General features: G+C 39.3%; 1 protein-coding gene across 3 annotated transcripts in view; it reads right to left on the bottom strand.

Moving 5' to 3' along the window:
• The window catches only part of cdh13 (cadherin 13, H-cadherin (heart)), a 356,911-nt gene that overhangs the window by 251,200 nt on the left and 80,352 nt on the right, over positions 1-25,359 (bottom strand). For 2 of the 3 annotated variants that reach the window (XM_044356226.1, XM_044356225.1), the window contains exon 2: positions 2,358-2,478. In XM_044356226.1, the coding sequence (XP_044212161.1) occupies positions 2,358-2,478 (121 nt within the window). Of the gene's footprint in view, positions 1-2,357; positions 2,479-21,655; positions 21,713-25,359 lie in introns of those variants that run through there. The other variant, XM_044356227.1, reaches the window with a different exon arrangement.

The following is a 25,359-nucleotide window of genomic DNA, read 5'->3' as shown; positions in this document are numbered from 1 at the left end:
TTTGTTCAAATTTAACAAAATGGATGGTGGGAAGTAGTACCAATGCCCTCTCTGAAACCCGTTCGGTGAATGCATTGAATTATTTGTTCTAACAAATGACTTTCCTTTCCACTTTTTGCACATATGTTGCAAGCTGTGGACACTGTCACGCCATGTACATGTACTGTTATTTCATTTTGTTAGCTGATTGATTCATACAAGGATTACAGAGCAGTCACTGACATAAGCAGATACCACTTACACATCGTCCAAGTTGAAAGCTGAAATTGTGTGCCTGATTTGTTTCCTTTGTAGTTGTCTTTTATACGTTGTTTTCGTCATGGTCTTATTGTTTTTCATGTGTCTTTGTAAGTGCTTTGAATCTTTAAGAAACACTTAAAATTAACCATAAAGCACATTTCTGATATGCTGTTATGTGCAATTATAAATCAACAACACGACACAGTACACAGTGCAATTTGTATGCAAGCTTTCATCTATGTGTGCCTCAGATATGAGCATGCACATGTATATTTATGTTTGTACCCTATGAGTGTGTGTGTACACATGTACAGTATGCATATGTGTGTGGGCAAAGGCATGCTTATGCGTCTGTCCAGGCATTGAGACCCCCCATGGTGAGAGGTGTTTCTGCTGACAGGAGCATATTGAAGGTAATGGAACCACTCTGTCGTCCCAGAGCAGAGCACTAAAGCAGAACTGAGTTCTGTCTCCTACTACACGCACCACTGAACCTCCAGATGACAAAATCCCTCGCTGGCTGACCGAATCAAACACAATAAAGCTGAAAAAGAGAAAAAAATGAGATTGAAGGAGAAAATGCTCAGATTTGTCGCATTTTGCTGCCTAAGTGGGAAGGTATGTATTTTCAATTGTGAAAACTGTATATCAGTGGGGTGGCACTTTAAAAAAAAAAAAAAAAAAAAAAAGTTATCTAGCACCTCTACAACCACTGCATGACACTTCAGCCATATAACAATTAAACTTATTCATGTGCCTGAAGCAGGTAATAATAATGAGGAGAACAACTCAGTGGGATGATGAAATAAATAAAGAAGTGCCTGAATAATGAAAGAGGAATGAAAACATGTTCCACGATAAATGACAGACGGCATTACAATCTATAAATTATTCCCATTTGAATTTACATATTTCCATTGTATTTCATCATATTGTACAAATAAAACAACAACAACTCACTGCAAAAGTGAATGAATTATTGAGCAAATGAATTAGTGAGAACTTCCTCAGCTCTGTAGTAAAACGACCGGTAGCTGACATGCCGGCAGCCATAACTCACAACCCCAGAGGAGCAGACTGCTAGCCAGAGGACATTATTGCTGATCTCTGTGGAGACGGAGTGGAGCTGTGCAGATAGGCACTGCTGGAGGGTCCCAGAGGAGCAGACTGGACCAATAAGTTGTGGCAGCAATATAAAGTTGAGATTGGACTTCTGTGGTCTGAGTTTCGCAATGGAGTCTGTGGGGAATCCAAACGGCCACTTCAGTAACAAAAGAGTGACAAGGCTGCCTCCCCACAGGCTCAGAGATGGAACTGAGCCACCATGATAACGACCCCTCAGCTGTGAACACCATGACCTTCCTCTCAACTACCTCTCATATCTTTCATGTTTTGATTATAAACCTGCTGAGATCAAACACATATTTCTGCATAAGGGGGAAATACAACTCAAAGGCTGTTGAGGAGTTCTCCAGCAGGTTATATTGACTCGAGCATGGTAACCAGTGTATTGGGTATGAAAAGCTCTAGCAAAATAGTCGCGAGGCAAACACACATGCATTTGAGTACACAACACACGCACAGTTCACTTTACAGCCCAAAGCTGCCCTCAGGGGAGGAACAAAAGAAGAAAAAAACACTTTGGTAAATATCACCCAATCAAGGGGAATAATTCATTTGCAGACACAAATTATGTTGTTGTTGTCATTGTGGTGCAAAGAAACAACCGCTTCTGTATCCTGTTTATAACAAGAATCCACATGAATTCTAATGAATGTGAAGAACAAAACAGCCCGTACACACACACACACATACACACACACACACACACACACATACACACTGTCACCTTGCCCACTGACCGGGAGAAAGCCTGGCTTTTCTCCTCTCAGCTCCCCTGGATATGCTGCTATTCAAATCCTCAGGAGCCAGACAGACAGACTGAGGGTTTATATGCGTATGTGAGTCTGCACACCCACATGCAGATTTGTGTTGAAGAATGACACAGAGAGAGAGAGAGAGAGAGAGAGAAAGGTAGCAACAGAGTAACATTCAAAGCGAAGCAGAGAAAGTTATATTCAACACGGTTGTGTTTGCTGTGTCCATTTTTAACTGACCTTGTATAAGTGGCTGGCCTTTCTGGAAAGGTCCACTGTATGCCACCTGGTATTGTTTGACCTGGAAGCCAGGCACACAGCCCTCATGGCGTCCATCCTGTTGGGCACCCACGTGGGCAACCTGCGACACAGAGAACAGAGGGAAGGTCAGAATAATACACATGAACACATGGTTTCTGTGCAGATAAACCTGACAGGCACGGGCAGGAGGGAATAATAATAAATAAATGTTTCCCTTTAAAAAAGATAATCATCAGTAATCCTGAATAAACAACATGAAGAAGATACATGAATATGTGGTAACACAAACAAACAAACAAACAAAAAAAAGACTTCCACTTGCACAAAGTTTCTTAACTATGAAAACAAGGGACTAGTCTAATGAATGTAATTGCTTTTGGGTTTATTGTGGAGATAGAGTTGAGTACTTGTACCACCAGAATGACTTCACATATGCTCACTGCTGATGAGTAGCTAAAAAGTAACTGTACAACAAGTTATACAGTTCAGAGGCAGCTGTGATGATTTGGCTGTATAATCATCAACTAAAAATAAACACTTTACATAATAAATTAATTTAGTTTACCATTAATTTACCATTTTTAATTATTGCATCATAGTTTCACCACACATAGAATAGCAAACTTAACTAGGTCAAGATGCCATTTGGCAATGATTTTCGAATTTTACAATTCAATTCAAATTACATTTATTCAATTCAAAAATTATACAGCGACAAAGCACTTTAACCACTCTTTTGAAAAATGACCTTCTCTTTAAGGGTGGGTGTTCCAATGGAGACAGACTGTAAAGTGCTGTGTCTGAACTGATTCTCAGCTCAGAGAGACCAAACATAATCTAGATAGGAAAAGATTCACAGCTGAGCAAAAATAACATTTCAGGTTATATGTAGGTATGCGATGCATTAATTGAAAGATAAGCCTTATGTTGTTTCTTTCAGATTGTACACTGTTTTTATTTACCACTTCGCAATGTCTTATTTTCAAAAGAGAACCATTTATAAATACAGCTGAGGTTTTGAAATCATTTTATTAGCTTGGATGTTTTTGTTTGTTTATATTACATTTTCTCCGGATGTAAAGCTTAGATAGTCTGTCAGACAAAGTTCTGGTCAAAAATATTTTTAAAGCTGGCAGATAAAATTTGTGGCTGAAACTTCAAGCCTCCATACAAACACTCATTGCTCACCAATACTGACAAATCCCCAAAAGAGAAGTTTTGCACAAAAAAACCCCAAAAAACTCATGACATGTGTATTCTTTGCATTAGGCTGCAACATGCAGGCTAGTGTAAACACCAGAGCTCGCATCAAAGAGTCTCCATTGTAGGCGAGCTTGCCAAGCTACAAGTCTTCCACTCAGTGCATGCATAAGAGTAACAACTTGGGTCCTATTTAGGGATGTGACTATCAAAGAGATACTGTACATGCTGCAGCGAGCTGGGCCTCACACTTGACCTTTGTGAATGGACTGGATGGACATCATTGCACTGGCCAAAGACTGGACTTCTTAGGCCAGCAGTCAGTTGTGAGATAAGCTCATCTTATGTACAATATGGTAGTCACTGTATCTCCATAGTGTTGTCAATATGAAAAGGGCCAAAAGTTGGAAGTCCAGTATTAATTTTAAATGATGTTTTGACCTATCTTTAGGCCCTGCAGTGGGTATCAGGCTGTGCCGTCAAAATCTGTTTAGCCCTTAGGTGACACCATTCTGTAAACCTGGCCTAACGTACCTTCAGACTGCCTTTGAATCCACAGCTAAACAAAGAGCAGATACTCAGAGGCTTGACTCGGCCTTATTCTACATTATATCTGCCTAGGCTAACCGACACTGGCTGGCTCCACTGGCTTGATAGGCAGTTTCATCTAAATGGCCATGGTCCACTAGTCCAGCCACCATCTCTTCTTATCTAGTGCCACTTCTCTTACAAATAGCCACTAGCTATATCAAAATCTTTTCACACCATCAGGCAAACAGTGAGCTGCTCTTTAATTCTGCATTTGCCCAAGCGAAAAGCAAATGCTCAGCTTCTTATGTTTGGAAGAAAATATGTGGTTTTGCAACTCTTGTGTCACACGAGAATTCCTTTTTGTACTGTACATACATGAAGTGAGGAGGACATGTCCTTATCTTGAATGATGGATGACTCTGTGCCGATCTCTTTGATAGTGAGCTGAGTGACTTCACCTTAACACAAGCTTCATGACTGGAGTAGTGAGTATATAGAGCCTCCTCATAGTGAGAAGCCCCACTCCTATAATCGGAGAACAGGGGTCAAGAGATAAGTAACTTCGAGCTCTTTATGTATTGGCAATAGCTTTGGCATCATTGCGCAATTCAGAGAACTACTTTAGAAGCAGAATTGTGTATGTTGTAATAATTGACAGCTCTGAAACAGATACGCACACCTAACCAACCCAAGTGATTTTCTGGAAACACCCCCATCCCTAATATGTAGGTCAGCCTAGCATTGTGTACTGTGAAACGATTAGTTAAACACTGTAAGGCTGCAGACAGAAAGGAGGTGAAAAGATCCATTGATCACTAATAGACCCACCAAGCACTGTGAAAAGCTTTCCATACTAGACTGAAATCAAGCTGGACAAGGCCAGTATCAAGTCAGGCAAGGGGGTAGATGATAAATGGAGGATGAAAGCCTCAGTAAGTAAAGTGGTCAGTCACATTTCAGTAAATGCGATTTTGTATATCATGTTATTATTTGAAACTGTTTTATATTAAAACATTACAAAATGTGACAATTCAGTATCGACAAGTAAACATTGTGTTTTTGCACAAAATCAAAATCTGGGATATTATTGGGCTATCTTCACACAGTGCTGTAATTACATAAACCATATAGTATGGCATACATGACACTGATGACTATGCATGTGCCAAACTGTGCCATCTGTCACCAGTGTCAACCAGTGACATCGCACCTGCTCACCCTCATATCTTTTGACCCTTCCTCTTGCAACTCCCCCAGAGATATCAAGAGAGCTTCAACATGAAAATAATAATGACACACCGTTCTTCACAGAATAATGATCCTTTATAATATGCTTACATATTCCCCTAATTCTACTGACAATCCTGTATCACAGTAGTGGTGTTATGACATTATTCGGAATGAATATGAAAGAAATACAGTGAAAGGCTCCCAGGTATGATTTCCATCCACACAGGAGAAATTGATGTTTCAAGAATTTACCAAGAAATCTTATCAATATCAATATTTGACTCATCAGTTACACACAAAGCACAAGAGCAGTGCAAAAATCACTAAAACTGTCCTTTTTTATCAATGGACTGTTTCAGTTGTTTGGTGTCAGTAAGACAAAGGGAAACACTGAACGGAAATGGTACAAAAGCCCATTTATGTAATTTGTCTATTGTTAGATGGTATCTGTCATTATGTCAGTCTCACTTAATAATAACAAACAGTTGTCACTATTTTGCTTTATTAGGGATTTCAGCAGTTTTCAGCACTTAATTGGAAAAATGACTCAGAGCCCTATTTTTCTTGAAGCGCTATGACAATTTGGTGTTTTTCTGGCCTTAAAATTCACTTTGCCTGTCTCAGTGGTATTTTGCTGCCAAGTGCAACCCGTACAGTGCACAAGTGGAAGGAGAGGTGCAATACGATGTAAGGTTAATTCAAAATGAGGCCATGCGTTTTGGTGGAAAGTGGGTCTTTGATGCTGAAAATACATGACTCAGAACCATGTCTGTTTCTGGCCAAACATCACTTCGCTGGCAACTTACTTGAGGAGAGTAAGCGTCTAATGTTGTCATGCTTCACTGTGATTGGCACAGCTGTCAGAGCAATGAGACCAGTGATGTGACTGACTGAGAGAGTATTTATTAATCACTACACTCTCCGACCTATATTCCATTTCACTTTGTGCTGCTACACATACAGGAACCAAAATGGCAGGTGCACTTGAAGATGTGTAGTAGTAATGAGTAATGAGCATTAACCACTAAGTACAGCTGAGGCTATTTTGCAGATAATTGGTCAAAAATGACAAATTAAAATTTTGACGTGATGATGGAGCTAGATGAAAAGTCTGTACCAAATCTCATAGTAATCCAACTGATAACTGCTGAGAGATTTCAGTCTTAACCACAAATGGTGCTAGAAGAAAAGTCAGAGGGTCACCAGAGTTGTTAGGATTCATCCACTGGAGAACATAAATGTCTTAACAAAAGTTTCTGGAAATCCATCCATTAGATGTTGAGATTTTTCAGTGGTGGACTGACCAACAGGCCGACATTGCCATGGAGCAGCACCACTAGCATGGCTCCTATAAAACACTAGATTACAGACAACATGAAAAAAAGGACAGATATATATCATATATTAGGGAAGATACAAGAATCACACCCAGCAGCATCTAGGCTGTCTATGGAGATCTGTCTGCATGATGAACAAGCTTTGGCAGACATTCAGCCATAGAGGTCATTAGATGTAATGCCCCTGCAAAGTAATCACTGCACCCAGGGGACTTAGTGCTTTTCCTTCAGGTGACAGAATGTTCATTCAATTCCATCACACAGCTTCCTGACAAGGCAAGATTACAATGCTTGTTCGTAATCTCAATCAGGTTGACTAAGGGGCCAGAAGCCTGTGGGCAAAGCAAGGCTATACGGGACACATACGCAAATGCAGAAAGAGACATTACCATATGCACACAAATACATGCACAGTGATATAAGTCTATGTGCACACAAGCATGTAGATACCTGCAAACACACCACACACTGCCCTCAACAGGAATCAACAACATGAGCACCCATTTTAATGTCCATTAAGGGGGAAATATTATAGTCCAGCCCCAGTAACTCACAGTAGGACAGCGAAAGCATTAAGGCAAAGCAATACTAATGACAATGTTGTTAGAAAAAGGGAATATTATTGTGGACAATATTTTCCATCAGGAAGCCATTTATGAATGTACTATACGTGTGAAGGTTACATTATAGCAGAATGAACTGAAGCTTTTTCACAACTATGTTCATCTATTGCCACCCTGAAAATTTCTTTTTTCACAAGGAAGAATTAATTAAAAATATAATCTCAAAGGATTGTGTGGACATTATTTTACAGAAGGAGATCCATATCAGGATTTGATATGCACTGTCGGCTCCTGTATGCGCATATGTGTGTGCCTCTTTGTGCGCATGCATGTTTCTGTGAACTCGTTTTGTTTTCATGCCTGAACTGCATGCAATAGATATGAAAGGACCTGATTCATATTCATATGTGTTTAAGTTAGTTTGCCATTTTATGTGCAGTGGGACCTAAATTATCAGCACACATACACACACACACACAAAACGAATTAGTGTGCAATGAATACAAACATTTACATCTGTTTCCAAGGGAACAAAACATGAGCATATGTGCACCCACAGGCCCTGTTTCAGAGTTCAACTATTAAGACTCTCTGTGGTGAATATGTAATGTCTTTCATACTGTAATAACTGGATCCTGACCTTGATGTGCAGCAGGTACACAACATAACAAAGGACCTTTAATACAATATCCCATAAAGTGTAAAATATTAGATTTTTTTTTTTGATCCTGCGTCGAGACTTGGTTCAACAAATGTTTATTAGAATCAACAGAAATTATGAATGAGGTTATATTCTATTATCATGTAGTAGTTTCTTAAAGGAAAACATGTTAACTGTGTTCTAATTAATGAATCGGTTGCGTCAGCTGTTCTTAAGTTCAAACGTAGTCTAGTTATGGTTGTGTTGTGGAAATTGCCTGAAAACACTAAATGCACATATGAAATAATACACAAAACACTGCTGGGTTGAAGATTAAAAAATATTATTGTACAATAAGGAGACAGAGCACACAAAGATTTGCATCAATTCGTCTCACCAAACGAAGTGCAAATTTATTCTATTATAGTGAGAGAAGGAACAGAGAAATGTATGCTAGATAAGAACCACATCTCCCAAGGACACAGGAAGGCAAGAGCCTTAACCTGTCTGTGGCTTTTTACCCTTTAACCTGTCCTGTTTACTCCCAGACCCAGGATGTTACTTTATCTGAGCCTAAACAAGAATGGAAAGAGAAGAGTGGGCCTCCTAAAACACATTCTTTCTAACAAGGACATGCAAACATTAACAAAGCAAATAATCATCATTGCACAACTCTGCACATTAAAATGATAAGCCAGTCCTTTGGTCTGTCATTACCTTTACAGTTGCTAAGAGGTATACATCACTAAATAAAAAATGGTTAAAACGCATAAATTAGTTCTTATACAGCGATTAGCTGTTACTACATTTTAAATCTGGCAACTTCCGGTTGCAACTTTTGCAGTTAACTCAACCAACTGGGAAAGCTAATGATAGCTTGCTAATGTGTGACCTGTTTAGACTGAAGAGTAAATAAAAGTAATGGAATATAGTGGACACATCTGATGTGACACTTGATGAAAAGGCTTTTTCACAATTATATAAACTGAGAACATTTCAAATGGCATTTTACAAAAATACATAACATACCTCAAATTACAAGATATCATGTCAATAACAGTACTCTACATTGCCAAATATCATTGGTTAGGTTAGCAAAATTAGATATTTCCCACTCATTCTAAATAAATAGGCCAACTTCTATCTCTCAAACACATATCTTTCCATGTATGCATTTATTAATTAAAAAAAAAAAAAGTCATACATAATTTTACAAAGAATTGACTGTAAAGTTTAATATCATGGTTGTTGGCCCCATTTAATTGTTACTTTGGAAATTATGTTATGTCTCGAGATGCTTTAGTGACTTCCTGGTTATGTAATTCATTGCTTTATACTGGACAGTCCAACAGACAGGTTTACTCATTACTTAAATCATTACTATTCACAACATTTCTTTAGTTTTAATGGTGCAACCCAATTTAATAAATTAGTATTTTGAAACTAGCTGATAGAACTAAGAACTTATGAAGGACTTTACACACAAAAGATACCAATCACTGTTTTCCCATGAGTTAAAACTGTGGTTTCTACCTGCTGACCGCTTGTTTCTTCCCCTGTGTGGTTTCTTATTATTCAAATATGCAGTATGTTCTGACAGCATGTCTCTTGAAATTACTTCATATCACATGACACAAACTAAATGCTGAAATAAATGTGCATTGTAAATTCAAGGTAATTATTTGCAGACAAAAGACTGTGGCCTAATTAATGTTTTTTTAAGTCCATGGTTTTAAATCTAGCTATGCTCACTGAGAGTCCCCAGTGCAGACAATGATCAGGAACAGGACTGCCTGCTGTACACCAAGACATGCATGCCAAAATATATGCACATGCTCAGACAAACAGGCACAGTGTGAAGTGATTTGTAGGACACAAATCACCTTTACCAGAGCTTCAAATATGTTTTCTCTTGAGGGGTCCAATGAGAGACATTAATTGATTTTTGTGCATTTCAGCTTCAGTATCTTGTGTGTTTGATGTCTCTGTGAAGGCTCCATTGTTCTGCAGCGACAGGCTCTGTATGACTTTGCCAGAGCTGAGCACTACATAGAGGGATTACTATGGTCCAGTCTAAGGGAAACAAAGAGCCTTGGGTGCACGAAAACAATATCTATCCAGCAGGCACAATTATCATGCTCAAGCAATGCTAGACCCGCGGAAAATTGTGTATTGTGTACCAACTTAATGAGATGATCGACACAGAGCCAAAGAGATAAATAAATCTGGAAGTATTTAGCCGGATGTGTGGACAAAGTCCGAGAGAGAGCAGTGGAGCAAACTGCAAATAGACTGGTAATCCAGAGGATAAGTGTCAGAGTACAGGATCATTTGGATCAGGAGAGTATACATCCAATACTGTCAGACATAAATAAACTTTCAATGCACGTCCACCTGGCATCCTATTTCCTTCTTAATGTATTATTAATGACTATGAATTTGCAAATCCCAAAACAATGCAACAGGTACAGCAAGCTATACCTAGATCATTTCCCAACCTTTATTGTCAGACATAACCATGCAGTATTTTTTTCATATTGTTAAGTATTGTTTGGGTTGTTTTTTATGTTTCCATTCGTACCACTACCACTTGGAGTGGCAGAAGTTGTACATTTCAACCAGTTATCATTAATCATTTATCAATTAGTTTTTGCTATCTACTTCAACTATTTATACTTTCAGCTATCAGTTTCACCCATTAATCCATTCTTTTAGCCATCCATTTCAACCTTTTAGCCATTATCCAACTAATTTTAACACACTCTTAATCGCAACATTGTTCAAGTGTTATAGCTAACTCAACATGTGGACAGATTTTCTTTTAAATCAAAACGTAAATTCTGTTTTATCAAATTGTTTGATCTACTCCACAGTATTTCCAAGCATCAACCTGGCAACTACTACACCTACCACTGGTTGGGAATCATCTTGAACATGAGTCAATATTATTGTATTTAAATATAGAGGCGAGAGAAAGAAATGGCTAGAGCCCTGAAGAGAGAAATTAGACACAGAGGCTGGATTGGTTGCATATAGATCAGTTTGCATGAGGAGAAATAAATACAGCTACCTATTGACAACCACTTGGAGTGCAGGTCTTTAGGTTTATGTTAGCTCTCTAAATGCAGCCAAGGAATGCTCAATCAGAAAAAAAAGGATCCATACGCTTTACCTTCAGCATTTAAATCATGCTGTTCTACTAAAAGCTCCATTACCAGCAATAAAGTAAACATTCTAAAAATGAAAAGGTTTCTGTTTTACAGGGGTATTTGCAATGTAGTAAATGGCAAATGAAGTAAAAAAAACTGCAACATGTGCTGTACAGAAATTTGAGGGCAGTACTATTGATTGAAATGAGAGAGACGGATGACTGAAGGACATGTCTGAGTGGCTTCTGGCTGCTGCTGATGTTGTTGTAGCTATGATGCCGGTCGACTCATATTCACGCAGAAAGAGCAAGAACAGGTCAGCTCATCACTTGGGAGTTTGACATCTGATTCAGTTCAAGTGTGAAGGACCAGTCAGGTGATTAAGGCAATGACTTGGCAGAGCACATAGTAAATGTCACCTCTGGTAGAAATCAATACCGCCTCAAGAATCCACAGTGCATCTGATAGATAGAGATGGAGAGGGCCACTATGCCTGATATTTGCTGAGAGGGTAAGGGGGAAAGAGGCTGTGATAGCTGTTAGAAGTGATGTGTGAGTATGTGCACATGCAATATGTGTATGTGTGAATAAACACGACAAGACAGTGACGGAACGGAAAGAAGAGTGAACATGTTTCTGTAAGTGTACAAGTCTTTCATGCATTCTTATGTCTTTATTACTGTATTTCGATTTGTTTTAGTCACTTTTTTTTATTGAGCTGTATCTAGCAAACAGCAGACAACCTGAGGACTTGAACCCACAAAAGAGACAGTGCATCCATTTGCATTTGTTTTATAATTACACACTTTGTTTTGCCTGTAGCTGTCTCTCTCTTTCAATTACAAAAAAATAATTTAAAAACAATCTACAGTTTAATATATTTCTGTAATATGAGACAAATTGTTTTCTGTGGAACTGAATAAAATCACTGTGACCTTCATACCTACTTAAGTGGCTCCAGCTGATGTATATTAAACCTCCTGTATTGTTATATGCTGCATTCTGTGTTTTTGCATGTTTCTCCTTGTATGTTTGTGTCACTGAGTCTGAATGCATGTCTGGATGTATAGATTTGATGATGATCTGGCAAGCCAGCCAGCATGTGTGCATCTGTAGCAGGTGTGCATGTGTCTATGTACAGTTTTTTTTTTTTGTGAGTGTGTGTGTGTGCATACACGTGTCTGTGTCTCTGCATGCATGCAAGACTGTTTGCCAACGATCCAACCAGTCAGCCAGACAGCCTGCCAGTACCCTGACATTTCATCCAGCCACCATCCCTCCTTCCCTGCTCTACATCTCCCTTTCCTCCTCAATCTTGCTTTGCCTCTGTCTCCATCAAGGTAAATGTCAGTGCACACACCTCAGTATAGGTCTGGCTGACCCATCCAGGCCTGGCTACATCTACAGCCCAAGATGAAGCCAGAAAACCAGAGGAGAGAAAGAGAGAATCAATCAGTCTGGGCCTCAGACACCTGCAGCTGGCAGGTTAGCCAGGCATGGAGGACCTGAGTCATGAAACCATCTGGTTCTCGGCCTGGGCTGCCGAACCCTGGCCACACCTGCTGGGCCTGTAAAACAACACTGGAGCAGTAAACACACAACCACGCCATAGAGGAGGAGCAGTGGAGCGAGGACAGAGAGAAGAAAAAAAAAGCACCTTTGCTGCTGGTGGGTGGTTGTTGTCACTGTGTGAATGTAACATTCAGGGAGTAATAAAGGAGAAAGCGAAGGTACAAGGGAAATACAGAGGCAGAAAAACAGTGAGTCAAACAAAAACAAATAAAATATGTGGAGGTAGATATACAGGGCGAAGACGAGATACCCGTGTTTTAATGCATACAAAAATAATGTACTGTAAATACCATATTCATTGCAAAACCATTGTTCCCAGAGTTGTCTGACAGTACAATAAGTCAAAGCTTATGTAAAAAGGACAATGGTGAACCATGAGCCAAGTTAGATGTCTGGCCAACTTTGCTCAAATATTTATCAAATGGTACGTTATAATGTACTAATCTCATTTAAAGTTAAGCATAGAGTTTGAACACAGTTTTTATTTGACGGTGTTTGAGTTTATCAGGCATTATGTGACAATGCTGCAGGATTATGTGTACATACTGTACAGTTGGTGTCGTAAAATGAAATTGGTTGGGAAACACTTCTGCAGGCATTTAACTATGTGTATGTGGTCTGTATTCACAATGTGTAACAGGCTAATGTGTGTATGGGCAATAAGAAGGAGCTTCCTTCCTGATAAGGTGATCATGAGTCAGCTGAGTCCAAAATCACACTGCTGCTGCACAACCAGCAGCCAGCATGGGAATTCAGGAGAGGTCATGATCCACTTGTTTGTCTATGAAGTAATATCTATCCAGCATCGCATTTCAACTTGCTTGAGATATGTCAAGTGACGCAGCAAGGGTTTTGAGTTGAGACTGAACTGGTACATTGGCTTAAAGGAACGAATGGACTGGCAGAAATGGAATAAAATATTCATAAGTAGTTTTAATTAGTGTATAATCCCATGAAAATAAGAATAATTGTGTTTTCATTGCCTTAGAATAAGCCCTTTATATCTACAAAGGGAGTGGGTCCTCTTCCACAGAGCCCGCCATGTTTCTACAGTAGCCCAGAATGGACAAACCAAACACTGGCTCTAGAGAGGGCCTTTCGCATTTTCCGCAAGTTTCGCGGCCACCCTAGGTTCTCATACATGCTTGGAAGGGGAGGGTGAGGGGAGGGGTGCTCAGTTGGTTGCAATCTGCAACCTCACCACTAGATGCCACTAAATCCTACACAGTAGTCCTTTAAGTACCCATTAATAACCCTGTGGAACCATATTTACATCCTCATATAAAATATTTTTGCAGAGTAATGGCATACAGAGGTTGTTATTTGCCTATATTCATGTTTTCAGTTCTAAGAAAAAAAACAAAGTAGTTAGATTTCAGATTCATTGACTGAAAAACAATCCACTGTGGAAAGCTGTAAATTTCAATCAATAGATGTTAGAGTTAAACAAAACTAAACAAAAAACATTGCTGGTATAGAACGAAAGTGTTTCACATTGACTGCAAGAACACTGGGGCTTCAGAAAAAGGCATGAGCATGAAACCATATATTTACCAATCTATTTCTATTCATAGATCCCCCACTCACAGCCCAGCTGAGCTAACAGCAAGCACTCTTCCCTGGCACGTAAACCCCCCCTTGCCTCTTAAAGAGCAGGGGACAGCAACGAATTGGCCTGCTGACTCATTCAAAGCATCGGAATAGCTTCCTGGCACTGGCTAACATATGATGAGGACTATTCTCACACCACTATGAAACTGATCTGACTTTGAAACTTTTAGTGTTACATGTTATTCAAGCAGGCAGGTCCCATTGCGATGCAAATCCAGCATCCCTGGGGGGGATGTAGAGTTGCGTGGTAAGTGAGCTGGCATAACCCTGACAGTACCATTTCCTCACTGTCAGTCTGCTCAAATCCCTTTTCTAGTTGGCAAGCTTGTCAATACTTCCACCTCGCACACCTCTCACTTCACTGCACAGGAGCGGGGAGAGAGGTGTGAAGTGAGGGATTGAAAAACAACAAGAGCGTCAGCTGCAGGCACCAGCTGCTATACAGCAGAATTCATTTGAATGCACTTTATTTCTTCCCTGTTGCGATTTGGCATATCAATCCAAACACTTTCAGCTATATCTAGATGGCATGTTCATTCACCTTGACGGGGGTATTTTGTCTAATAGTCTCAGTAAGTAAACCTGAAAAGACCTGTTTTTTATAAATATATGAGTGACTTTCTCTTGTCTTTGTTTGAGTTTGTTGTGTCTAAACAACAACCACAGCAAAGTTTTACCAATGAACCTCCTGGCAGTGACAGATGGAAACTCAATGCGATGAGTGGACTCCTGAAGTTAAAATGGTGCAGCATTGACAGGGAGGTTACACCCTTTCAGGTGCTGTCAGTAAGAGCTGACTTAAGAATGGCAACGCTATCACACTTTGCTCTAAAAGGCTGCAAATTGCAACACAATTCAAGTTTGAATGTCTCTAATCAGGGGCTCACTCCTAAACACAAGCCTATCAGAGGCTGGCATCAGTCAGTGATGCACTGAGGTGAACGAGAGGAGATAAAGAATAGCAAAGTCTATGAACGTAGATTCACGAAGCCTGCGTTATCGTTCAGCCTGTGTCTTCAGCTATTGTTGGGCGGCTGGTGGGCTGCACGCAGGTATTGGCTGGGGTGGTCATTAGAAGTAAAGGATTGAGTGTTGTGTTGTCTGTTTGTTTCGTTATCAGCTTACCTTTCTCCACTCTAGCTGACCTCCATTCATCAAAAGTACCTGCCTGCTGCTGATACTCTCCCTTCAAGCTCTCTTCCTTCCACCTTGAATTGACCTACACCAAAACCTTCTCAACTGCTTTTTTTCCCCTTGTTTTTGATCTAAGCAAAGATTCCACCTCTTCTTCCTTTTTTTACTTTCCTCCCTCACATTTCTTGCTTCTTACAACTTTTTTACTCTTCACTATATTTCTACTCTTTAATTTCCTTGCTGATTGTCTGTCTTCTCTTCATCATCACTTCACTCTGTTAGAATTCATGTCTTTCTCTGTGCTTTCCCCCTCTCTCTGTCGAATCATATCTGCATGCTACAGTTTGACACCTAACTAATCATGCCTATCTTCAACAGCCCAGCAAGGTTAAAAAAACACTTCAATTAAAACTTGTTTTGATTAATAATCCACTGGAAAAGGCTGAGACAATCAGCTCACTATCAAACTATCCACCTGTAGAATAAAAGATATCCTCTAAAAAGCGAATGCACTTGATTGTCATTTTGCAGTCTTTCACTCCCGATTACACGATGATTACTAAGGCGTGTGTTGAAACTGCACCGGCATTAATGCAGAATACCCAGAGTACGCCATTAATAAAGTAACCAAACTGACACTTCAAAGGACATTTATACAGTATGCAAATGAACATCCTCAGTCATATCCTGTTATCTGTTTGATGTGACTTCTATCTCATTCTTTGTTCTACTTTTTACACGTTCATTTTCACTTATTCCATTGCTACTTTCCTGTAGTGATGGGGGACAGCCGCATGTTCACATTTCTCTCACGCACTGGAACACTGATGTGATTTTGTCATTCAAGCATTAGGAGACACTTCCACCAAAATGAGTCTTTTCGTGCACACTGAGCATATGGAGGATGGAGAGCAGAGAAGTGGATTTTGCTGTATGAGCAATTTTAGAGATTTCTGTGGATGTTTAGATACTTTATTTCCTAAACTGGAAAACTTGTTGAAATTGGAATCCACTGTAGTTGGCGTCAATACAAACCACAACACAGCAGCTTTTCTCTGTGAAAAAACAAGCTAAATTTTTTTTTTACAAGCCGAGCAGGGGTAGATGGATTTTGGGATCACTTTAAGTAAAAGGACAAAATCTGCATTATCTGTTTACAACTATTACAAGATGCAAAGTCATTAAACAAAATCGATATTTGCCCAAAATGCTTCTCTATTCTTTAGAAAGAAAACCCCTCCTATAAACGCATACAAATGTATAATGCAAAGAATTCCTAACACAGGTATGTTTAAAAAGAGACTGAAGTACAATATTGGTACACACAAAACCATTAGATCTTGTCTACATTTCCCTGGTAAACTTAATAAGCATTGAGCATTACAATTGATTGTATTTGGGGGACTTTTAGTTTTGTTTCTCTTGTCTTTCCAACAAAAAGCAAAGAAACAATATAGCGTAATCATCAACAGCAAATAAGATCACTCTAAAGAAGCAGCGCTTGATGCCATGCTTCATAGATCAGATATGGAAAAGACAGACAACTGAAGTGTGAGTGTACATTTATCCAGAAGGGGTTTATTTCTCTTTTCAGCCTGGGAAGCAAAACATGCAGTAGATCAAACACAAGTGGTATCTATAAAACAGAATTTCCCCAATAACCTATTTCCTTTTAAAAATAAATTCAAAGACTTCAGGCCTCATAGGTCTACAAGAATGGACATTGTGCTTTCACAAAGTCAATTTAAAAACATTTTCCCAGACACAGTACTGGAATTTGATTCTTTTGATGGAATGTCAGAGGGGAGCCCCTAACTTGATTTACGGAGGAATAGGAAAGTACATTTTCAAATTCAGCCGTACATCCAATCCCATTTGATCCTGACAAAAGTACACTATAAATTGGGAATCATATTCCAGGCTGTTTCCCAGCTGTAGGCTCACACTCAGCTCTGATTCAGAAGTGGATAGATTATTCTCAAGCAGGCAACGCTGTCTGTCTCCATTGCCCTTGGAAGATATAAAACAATATGGATAAATATGCTGTGCAGGGTCTCATGCTGGTCTGTTTGCCACTACTGCTGAATGACTCCAGCTTCCCTTCATTGAGGAAATACTAATATTTGACTCGTCAGACACTATGGCAAGGAATCGCTTTCACACACACGATCCATACTGCATTTTACTTCTTTTTATCAGCTGCAGGTCTTAGACCTAACATAAAAATAGTCTTTTGATTGTTGATAGATTGAGTATTCAGTTCAATATTGTGTTACTTAACAACAAGGGAGTTTTTGAGCAGTTTCCTTTTCCAACGTGTTGGTGTGTCACTTGTAATTGTGAGTAAAAGCTTGTGTAGTGTGAGCTTTGATGAAGCTACTTTAGGCCGAGGGGTCATCCATACCCGCCTTAGATAGTAGAGCTGCATCATTAGACCTACAGCACAGTTTTCCATCACAACCCTGTCCCTCTGTGCTACTACCTCTCTCTATCTGTCATGTGGCTCCTCTTTTAGAGAGGAGAGGAGTCACTTTTAGTCATCTTTAGCCTCTGCTCTTGATCACACAGAACTGGCAGGTATTGTCACAACCCTGCAGCCATTGATCTTGCCCTCAGTGACAACCTGAGGTGTGTTTTCACACACAGTCCTCCCACCTTTCATTTGCAAGCTCTTAACTTGATTTGGTCCCTTTGACTGTATCACCCTTACAAGATCAATGACACAACTGATTTGGTTTTGACTGGGCTAAGAGAAGGGTATAATTGCCTGTGTGTCACATCTTAAACATTGCCTAATCAAAACATGTTAAAAAAAGACCCTAAAATACATAACAGTAGCCTCCATAAACCAGAATGCTATGCAGCCACAAGACCTGTTGCATATTTTTATAGGGTCATCGTTCTCTATAGGCAACAAGAATCAGCAGTTTTTCTCTACATGCACAGAAACTTAGCTCAAAGTTCACTTAATATGTAATTTGGATATTTGGTCCTTGTTAGCTTCTGTACAGCAAACAAAAGACAAAGATTGATTTATTTAGGTGTTCGGGAGAGGGATATAATCTTACCACTGGTTCCTACAGTGAAGAAAATGCGAATCAGTTTTCACTTTACAAGCCATTAAATGGGTGCATGATTTTTTATGGCACTTCCATAGAGTGGAGGCTAAACAGATTTTAAAAAGAACGTCCTAAATTGAAGCAACAGAAGCAGAGATAGCCTGATTTTAAGTTTCCTGGTTCCTATATTTCCCTTAACGCAACCAAAAACATAACTTTGTTTGCCTGGGAAATGGCCGCATCCTTCAGACTCAATGCTCTGTGTAATGCAGGCTTTCTGTTTTGTCTTCTGGGTTATTTTCTCAGACTTTAGAAATCTCCCACCAGAGATACAAAAACAATCACACAACTTTTTTTTTACAAGTAGCACAAGTAGTGCTCCTCATGAAAGGTAAACTGAAGCCCCTTTCACACATGGACTGTAACCCTGAAATTTTGCGGACATTACCCGGAGGAGTTGTATGTGTGAACCCAGATGTCTGAATCTGTAGGACTGGATATTAAATGGACTTTAATTGAATTGCAATGTACACATAATAACCTTAGTACCTTAGTACAAAGTCTGTGTAATATCTGATTGAGCCCATGTGTGAATACAGCAGTGAATTCTCTGGGGAATTCACAGCGAGCAAACGGGCTACAATTGCTTGCTGCTGTAAGTGCAACAAAATCCAGCAGAAAGGGAGATGGTACAAGCAATTTAACAAACAACTGTTGAACAAGCAGAACATAACTTAATACGACATCTTTGACTCCCAGCGGTCAACTCCCCTCTCATCCACAGCCGCTATATTTTACACATGCGGCTGGCGCTGGATAATTGTCTACATGTTAACCTCTGACCACTATGTATTAACCTCAGATGACTACATATAAACCGAAATGTTAACCAATGACTGTTAACCTCAGATGACCAGTTCATATATATATTGTTAACCTCTGACAAAAAATGTAGTAACCTCCGATGACTACATATTAACCAGATGGCTACTAACTAACCTCAAAAGTCTACATATTAACCTCCGATAACATGTTACCTCCGACGACTTTGTGTTAACATCCAACGACTACGCTAACCTCTGACAACTGCGTATAACCCTCTGACTACATGTCAACCTCTGATGACTACATAAACCTCTGATCATATATTAACCGAAGACATATTATCCTCCGAGGACTACATGTTAACCCCGATGACTACATATTACCTACATGTTAACCTCAGTATATGTGTTAACCTCTGAAAACTACATGTTAAGCTCTGACGACTACATATTAACCTCCCACATTAACTTTTGACAACTACATGTTGACGACACTTAACCTTCGACTACATGTTGACATCAGACGACTGCAATATGTATCATACATATTAACATGCAACAACTATGCAGTAACATCAGATGACTACATATGAACCTACCTGGCGACTATGTATTGACAACTACATTAAACTCAGACAAATACTTATTAACCTCAGACGACTAAATGATAACCTCAAATGACTACATACTAACCTCCAACAAGTACATACTAACCTCTATGTATTAACTTTAGACGTTAACCTCCAAAGACATTAACTTCCCACATAACCTCCACAATATTTAATGGTGGAACTTGCCTTTAAAATTTTGACCTAGTTGGTTTGGAGACAAATATAACAAGACATGAAGTAGCTGACTGCCAACATTACAGTAGCCACTTTTGTCATCAGATGGATGATGCCTCCAAATCCACTCGCTGCAGCTTTTAATGTAGGCCTTCTTGGTTGATTTAGTTTCCAGTTCCATCATGTCTCTTATTTTACAAAATGATGTTCTCTAAAAAATGTACAATGAACAGTTTTCACTTTGGCTGAGGGGCTGTAAACACCAGCTCAAATGTTTAACAGATGTTTAATAAATGTACCAACAAATTATTTATAATAAATTAGTAAAACGTGCATTTAGTTAATTAAACATTTATTAAGCCAATTAACATTTGGTAATGATATTCTGGCAAAATTATTCCTCACTTGTCTATCAGATATGAATTTTTAACTGTTACACATGATACCCTACTACCCTGGTATGTAACTTGTTAATGAAATTATTCATGTTACTTATCATTATTGCATAGGTTTATAATGATTATGAATTTATGTCATTCTTAAGTGTTGACTGCATTTTTTTTATTGTATAAAAAAGTAAATGTACCTCGAAGCATTAATGTACAATATATGAAAGTGGTGCAAAGATTCGTACAGAATCATTCTGTATACAGACCACTGAAGTGAATCAGAGTATTTCTGTGCAGGATCTTGAGGCTCTGCTAATAGCTAATGGATATATTTGGCTGTATTTGATGTCACTGGGCTGCACTAATTGCTTGTTAATCCCTTTTCTCTTGTGTTATGACTACTGTATCTTTAATCAGACAGTGTATTGAATAAAAAAATATCCTTGCCACACAGCAAGGAGACTACCACAATATCCTTTTTATGTTATGTTCCCTTTTAATTTCAGAGGCACTCAAGACCAATTAAGTATAGGACCAGTCACGCTTATATAGATGATTAGATTATGCAATTAACCCTGAGGCAAAATGACAGAAATTATTTCATATAAAATGAAAAGCGGCAGCAATTTCATTCAGCGTATGTGGACATAAGAATATGGGTAAAAACACTGTTTCTTAACAAAGAATTAATTTAATCTTACATTCAGCATTATCATTACGTGCAGTGCAAGGATGCTATTCGGTTGTTTCCGATGCAGTCTAAATAAAAACTTGTTTATCTTGTACATTGCTTCACAAGAGTCAAGGTAATTATGTGTATTTAAGAAAATTCTTGAAACAAAGTACTAATATGATATAACCACAATGAATATATCAGTTTATACACATTTTTTCACCAACTGCACAAATTTTCTCAAAAAATATTCTAAAAATGTTCTGTTGAGGTAAACACTATAAAGACAAATGTCTCTTATGTATTTTAAGAATGAACATGTCCCCAGTTCTGTTCCCTTTAGTGGAGTCTGCATATTCTGTTGAGTGTTTACAAAATGGTTTCAAGATTCACTGTCAAAAGGTTCAGAGGTGGCACTTTTTGAATGTCTTTCTTTTGCTACTTTTAATTGAATAACCCATAAGTGTTTACAATTGGTCTTTTGCCGACAGCAAGGCTATGCCAATAAATATGACTGAGCATTAATGAATATTGTAGTTCTCCCAGTTGAGCTCCAACAAGAGAGTTTCACGATTCCTACCTGTCTGCTCTAGTCTGCCATTTCTCCACCTGTCCAAAAGATGCCTCCAGACCTTCCTTCCTGTTTACTACACCCACCTGCTCACCTGTTCCCACTCAGTAATTGTCTGCACCTGCTGCCCATTCTCTCATCAGCTCATCAATACAAATACCAGTCTCTATCATCCATTCCCTGTCAGCGCTTCTCGTTTCTCTATTTTGTGCCTTCTCCTCTCCTCCTGCCTCCTGTCCATCCTCCTGCCTGTGACCCGGAAATCGATTTCAGTGCGTCATGTTTAAGGATGTCTCAATTTCTAAAGTGCATCTAAAGGAGAGAGGAGCAAGGCGAGAGGATGCTTGCCAGAGGAACTATGTGCGAGGATGCACAGGTGTATCCTTCACAGAAGTCTTTTCAGCACCCATGACGTATAAAAGAGGCATGACATATATTTCGTTGTGTGTTAAATAAAAAATAACAATGTATGAGATCTGTACATTCTTACAATAGACAGATGATGCAGCTGTGCTATACTGTGCTATATATTATAATTAATGTCAAATTGATGACGCATCTCAGGTGGGAGGGAGTAAGACATGAAGGGAGGAGGCCAGGAAAGGAATCGAGGATGTACAAACTGAGATATGAGAAGAGGTCATAGCTTCTTCCATGGACTCTCTCGTCAATCTTTTCCTGATCTGGATTCTGCCTGTTCTTGCACCTGTTCCTGCCTCATCCTGTTGTTCAGACCTTCAGCCTGTTTCTGACCTTCCTGCCTGCCTTTTCCCCTTTTGGACTGTATGTGCCTGATTTCGGACTCATTGCCAGCTGATTAACTGTCACCCTGTCATTTGTGTTTTGAGCATTAAACCCCCTCATTCAATCTGTCTGTCTGCAGAGTCTATATTTGGGTACTTCCCCTGTCTGCCCCATTCTCATTTGAGACGGAGAGGAGGGAAGCTTTTGTGGCAAGAGTGTCTCCCACTCATCTTCCAAAAATTGCCACTAAATAAGTTGTAATTTTAACAAAGTATGATGAATGCACAACTGTTTAAATATTCATGTCCTACATAATATTCTGTATTACTCTGTCCGTCTCTGCTGGTATGGGCAGAGCTCTGAGGACTCAAAGTGTTAAAAAGTCAAAAGAAATATACAGAAAAACATTTTGTGAATATTTATTTATCCTATGTGGGATGGCAATGTCCCCATAATCTTATAGAATGTATCTTTTATTATGTGTACATTGCAATTCAATGCAGAAATAAAAATGCTTGAGCTGGGAAGAGATTACACAGTTTTTCATTTTTAATCACTCATAATACAGTTCCATAAAACTCCCATGAATGCAATGAAGGGTTTACTTTTCACAGTGATTTTTTGCCTCTGTGTAATGTACTGTATAATCATTACAACCCTCATCATTACAGCCCCAATCAGCACTCCAGTGGTAATGTTATTTTCATCCCGCTGCACCAGTATTAACACAGCATACTACCTGTACAGTAACTGTAATATTCAAACACGAATAGCAGTGTTTATGAAGCCCTTTTCCACTCTATAGTAAAAAGTATTAGAGCAATAAATGTTACTGCAGTCCCCTCCCCTCGACACAGTAGTAAATATTGAATATGCTGGATATACTGCAGTGCTGCTGTATGGAAATAATTGTTACAGAGTAGTAAATGTTTCCTCGGCCCCCTCCCGCCCCACTGACCTTCCTGGTGTCTCTGGCCCTGAGATGGGATGTTAATGCCCGTGTCTGGACAGCTGCCACCCTGCAGCCTGTACTCTAATGGATTGATAAAAAAGCTCTGAGCACAGAATCAATCATGATATAAACCTGGAGTGAAGCTTGTTAAACTCTAAGGAAAGTTCCTCTACCCTAATGCCCCTAATCTTCAGCCATTTGTTGTCTGACAGAAAGATTGCAGTTGTTACCATCCTCCTGCTGTGCATTAGGAGGCCAGAACCATTTCAGGTGATGGGCCTGAGATGGATCTGAGGAAAGTAGGGAGTTTGTTTGACAGGTTCTGTTATGCTGTAGAGAAATGGGAGTTTTAACTTGTATGTAAAAAGAAGCAATATGATGGGTTTTATTTTATGTTTTATAGTAAACCTTATTGGCTTTATATCTACAGTATATGTATGTCTGCATTCCTCTCTGCCTGGAACAGGAAAAGAACAGTCCTGCAGTTTGAAAATGTGCCACAGAGAGAAATGAACTTCCATTGGACCACAACAAGGAGCCAGCAGAGTGAGCCCCCTTACACGGGAGTATATAATGAAAAGTTATACTCAATAACATCACAATGTGAGAATGACAATCTAGAAGACAGCGTCTTCATGTGAAAAAAGGCAGGTTGCTGTTAGAGGCCTATATGTTTTTCATTGTGAACGTCACCACCATCAACCAGATTTGGTCATGGATGAGGCCATTCATCTGAATGTTATCATAATCATGTTGTATTTTAATACAATTTCATGGACTTAATTGACTCTGGAAGAGCAATCTCCTTGAGATCCAGCCTGCATGAAATATGTTAAATGGTGGAAAAATGAAATGAAAGAGCGCTACCCTGGACTGCCATACATGCAAAACACATAATAAGATGGTATTCAGAACGCAGTCAGAAAAATAAACACAGTCGTCATTGAAGTAAGCAGCTTTGCGATCTTAGCGCTGAAGAGAAGTCAAGCTTACAAAGACATTCAAAGCAAAGTGAAGTGGTGAATAAGTATTAAGCCTTTATGAAGTTATTATGTTACATTATGGTGGTTAAAGCTCCCTCTAAGCTGAGATGCAATAGTAGTCTTTATCCATGCCAAATGTCTCAATAAAGGCTTTTTAGATTCTTCTGACATCTTCACAAGATTGTCTTCTCTACAGTTCCAATGTCAATACCGTACCAACTACAAATGAGTGTTTAGAGCCGAGATTTTTTTATAACTGAAGTCTATTTTAGAGCAGTTCACAAACTAAACCCCTATTTTTATAGCATCGTCTTATTTAAGAGGTTATATCATTTCCTCTCAATCTCCGCCAATAGCTCACTTCCTATAACTGCCATCTGCATCCCACATTCAATCGAGCTTAAACATCCTTTCAAAATTCACATGGCAATGGCAGGGTGAAGAGTGGAAAAATGGCCAAATAGTCGTGCTGAGCTTTTGTCTGTATAAGCATTCAGCCCTTCCTGTAGTTATTCCAATGCTCTGCCTTTAAGCAGCATGCTCACTGACCCTAATTCCATACTGCTCTGGTGTCATTCTGAAAACTGAATGTAACCAATTCCAGGGAGCAAATTGAGGGGCTATCAATTGTAGTGGCGGGGCGTGTTGTCACTACGGGTGTGTCATAGCGGAGATGGAGTGAGGGCAAGCGTAGGAGACAGGGAAAGGGGGGGGGTATGGCTCGAGGGGGTTAGTTTGGCAACATTTCCGTGGGTCAGACACTATTCTATTGCTCCACAATAAATCTGATTTAATATCTATTGTGCTGCAGGTCCTGCTCGGGTGCGAGTCGGTACGGAGAGAGAAAGAGAGAAGAAAAAGAGGGAGGGAGGCAAACAGGCGGAGTGGTATAAATAAAAAGTGAAAGGAGAGGAAGCAGAATGGGATATTGGGGGCATTGTTGTATTAAATCAGAATAATAAAGCTGTGCATGCACAAACAGTATCAAATAGAGACGTCTGGGAGCCGTAGAGCCACAGTTCCCCACCAAATGG

This window comes from Thunnus albacares, chromosome 7 (assembly GCF_914725855.1).
Source record: "Thunnus albacares chromosome 7, fThuAlb1.1, whole genome shotgun sequence".
Lineage (NCBI taxonomy): Eukaryota > Metazoa > Chordata > Actinopteri > Scombriformes > Scombridae > Thunnus > Thunnus albacares.
Note: the sequence above shows the minus strand (reverse complement) of the source record. Positions and strands in the feature narration are given on the sequence as shown.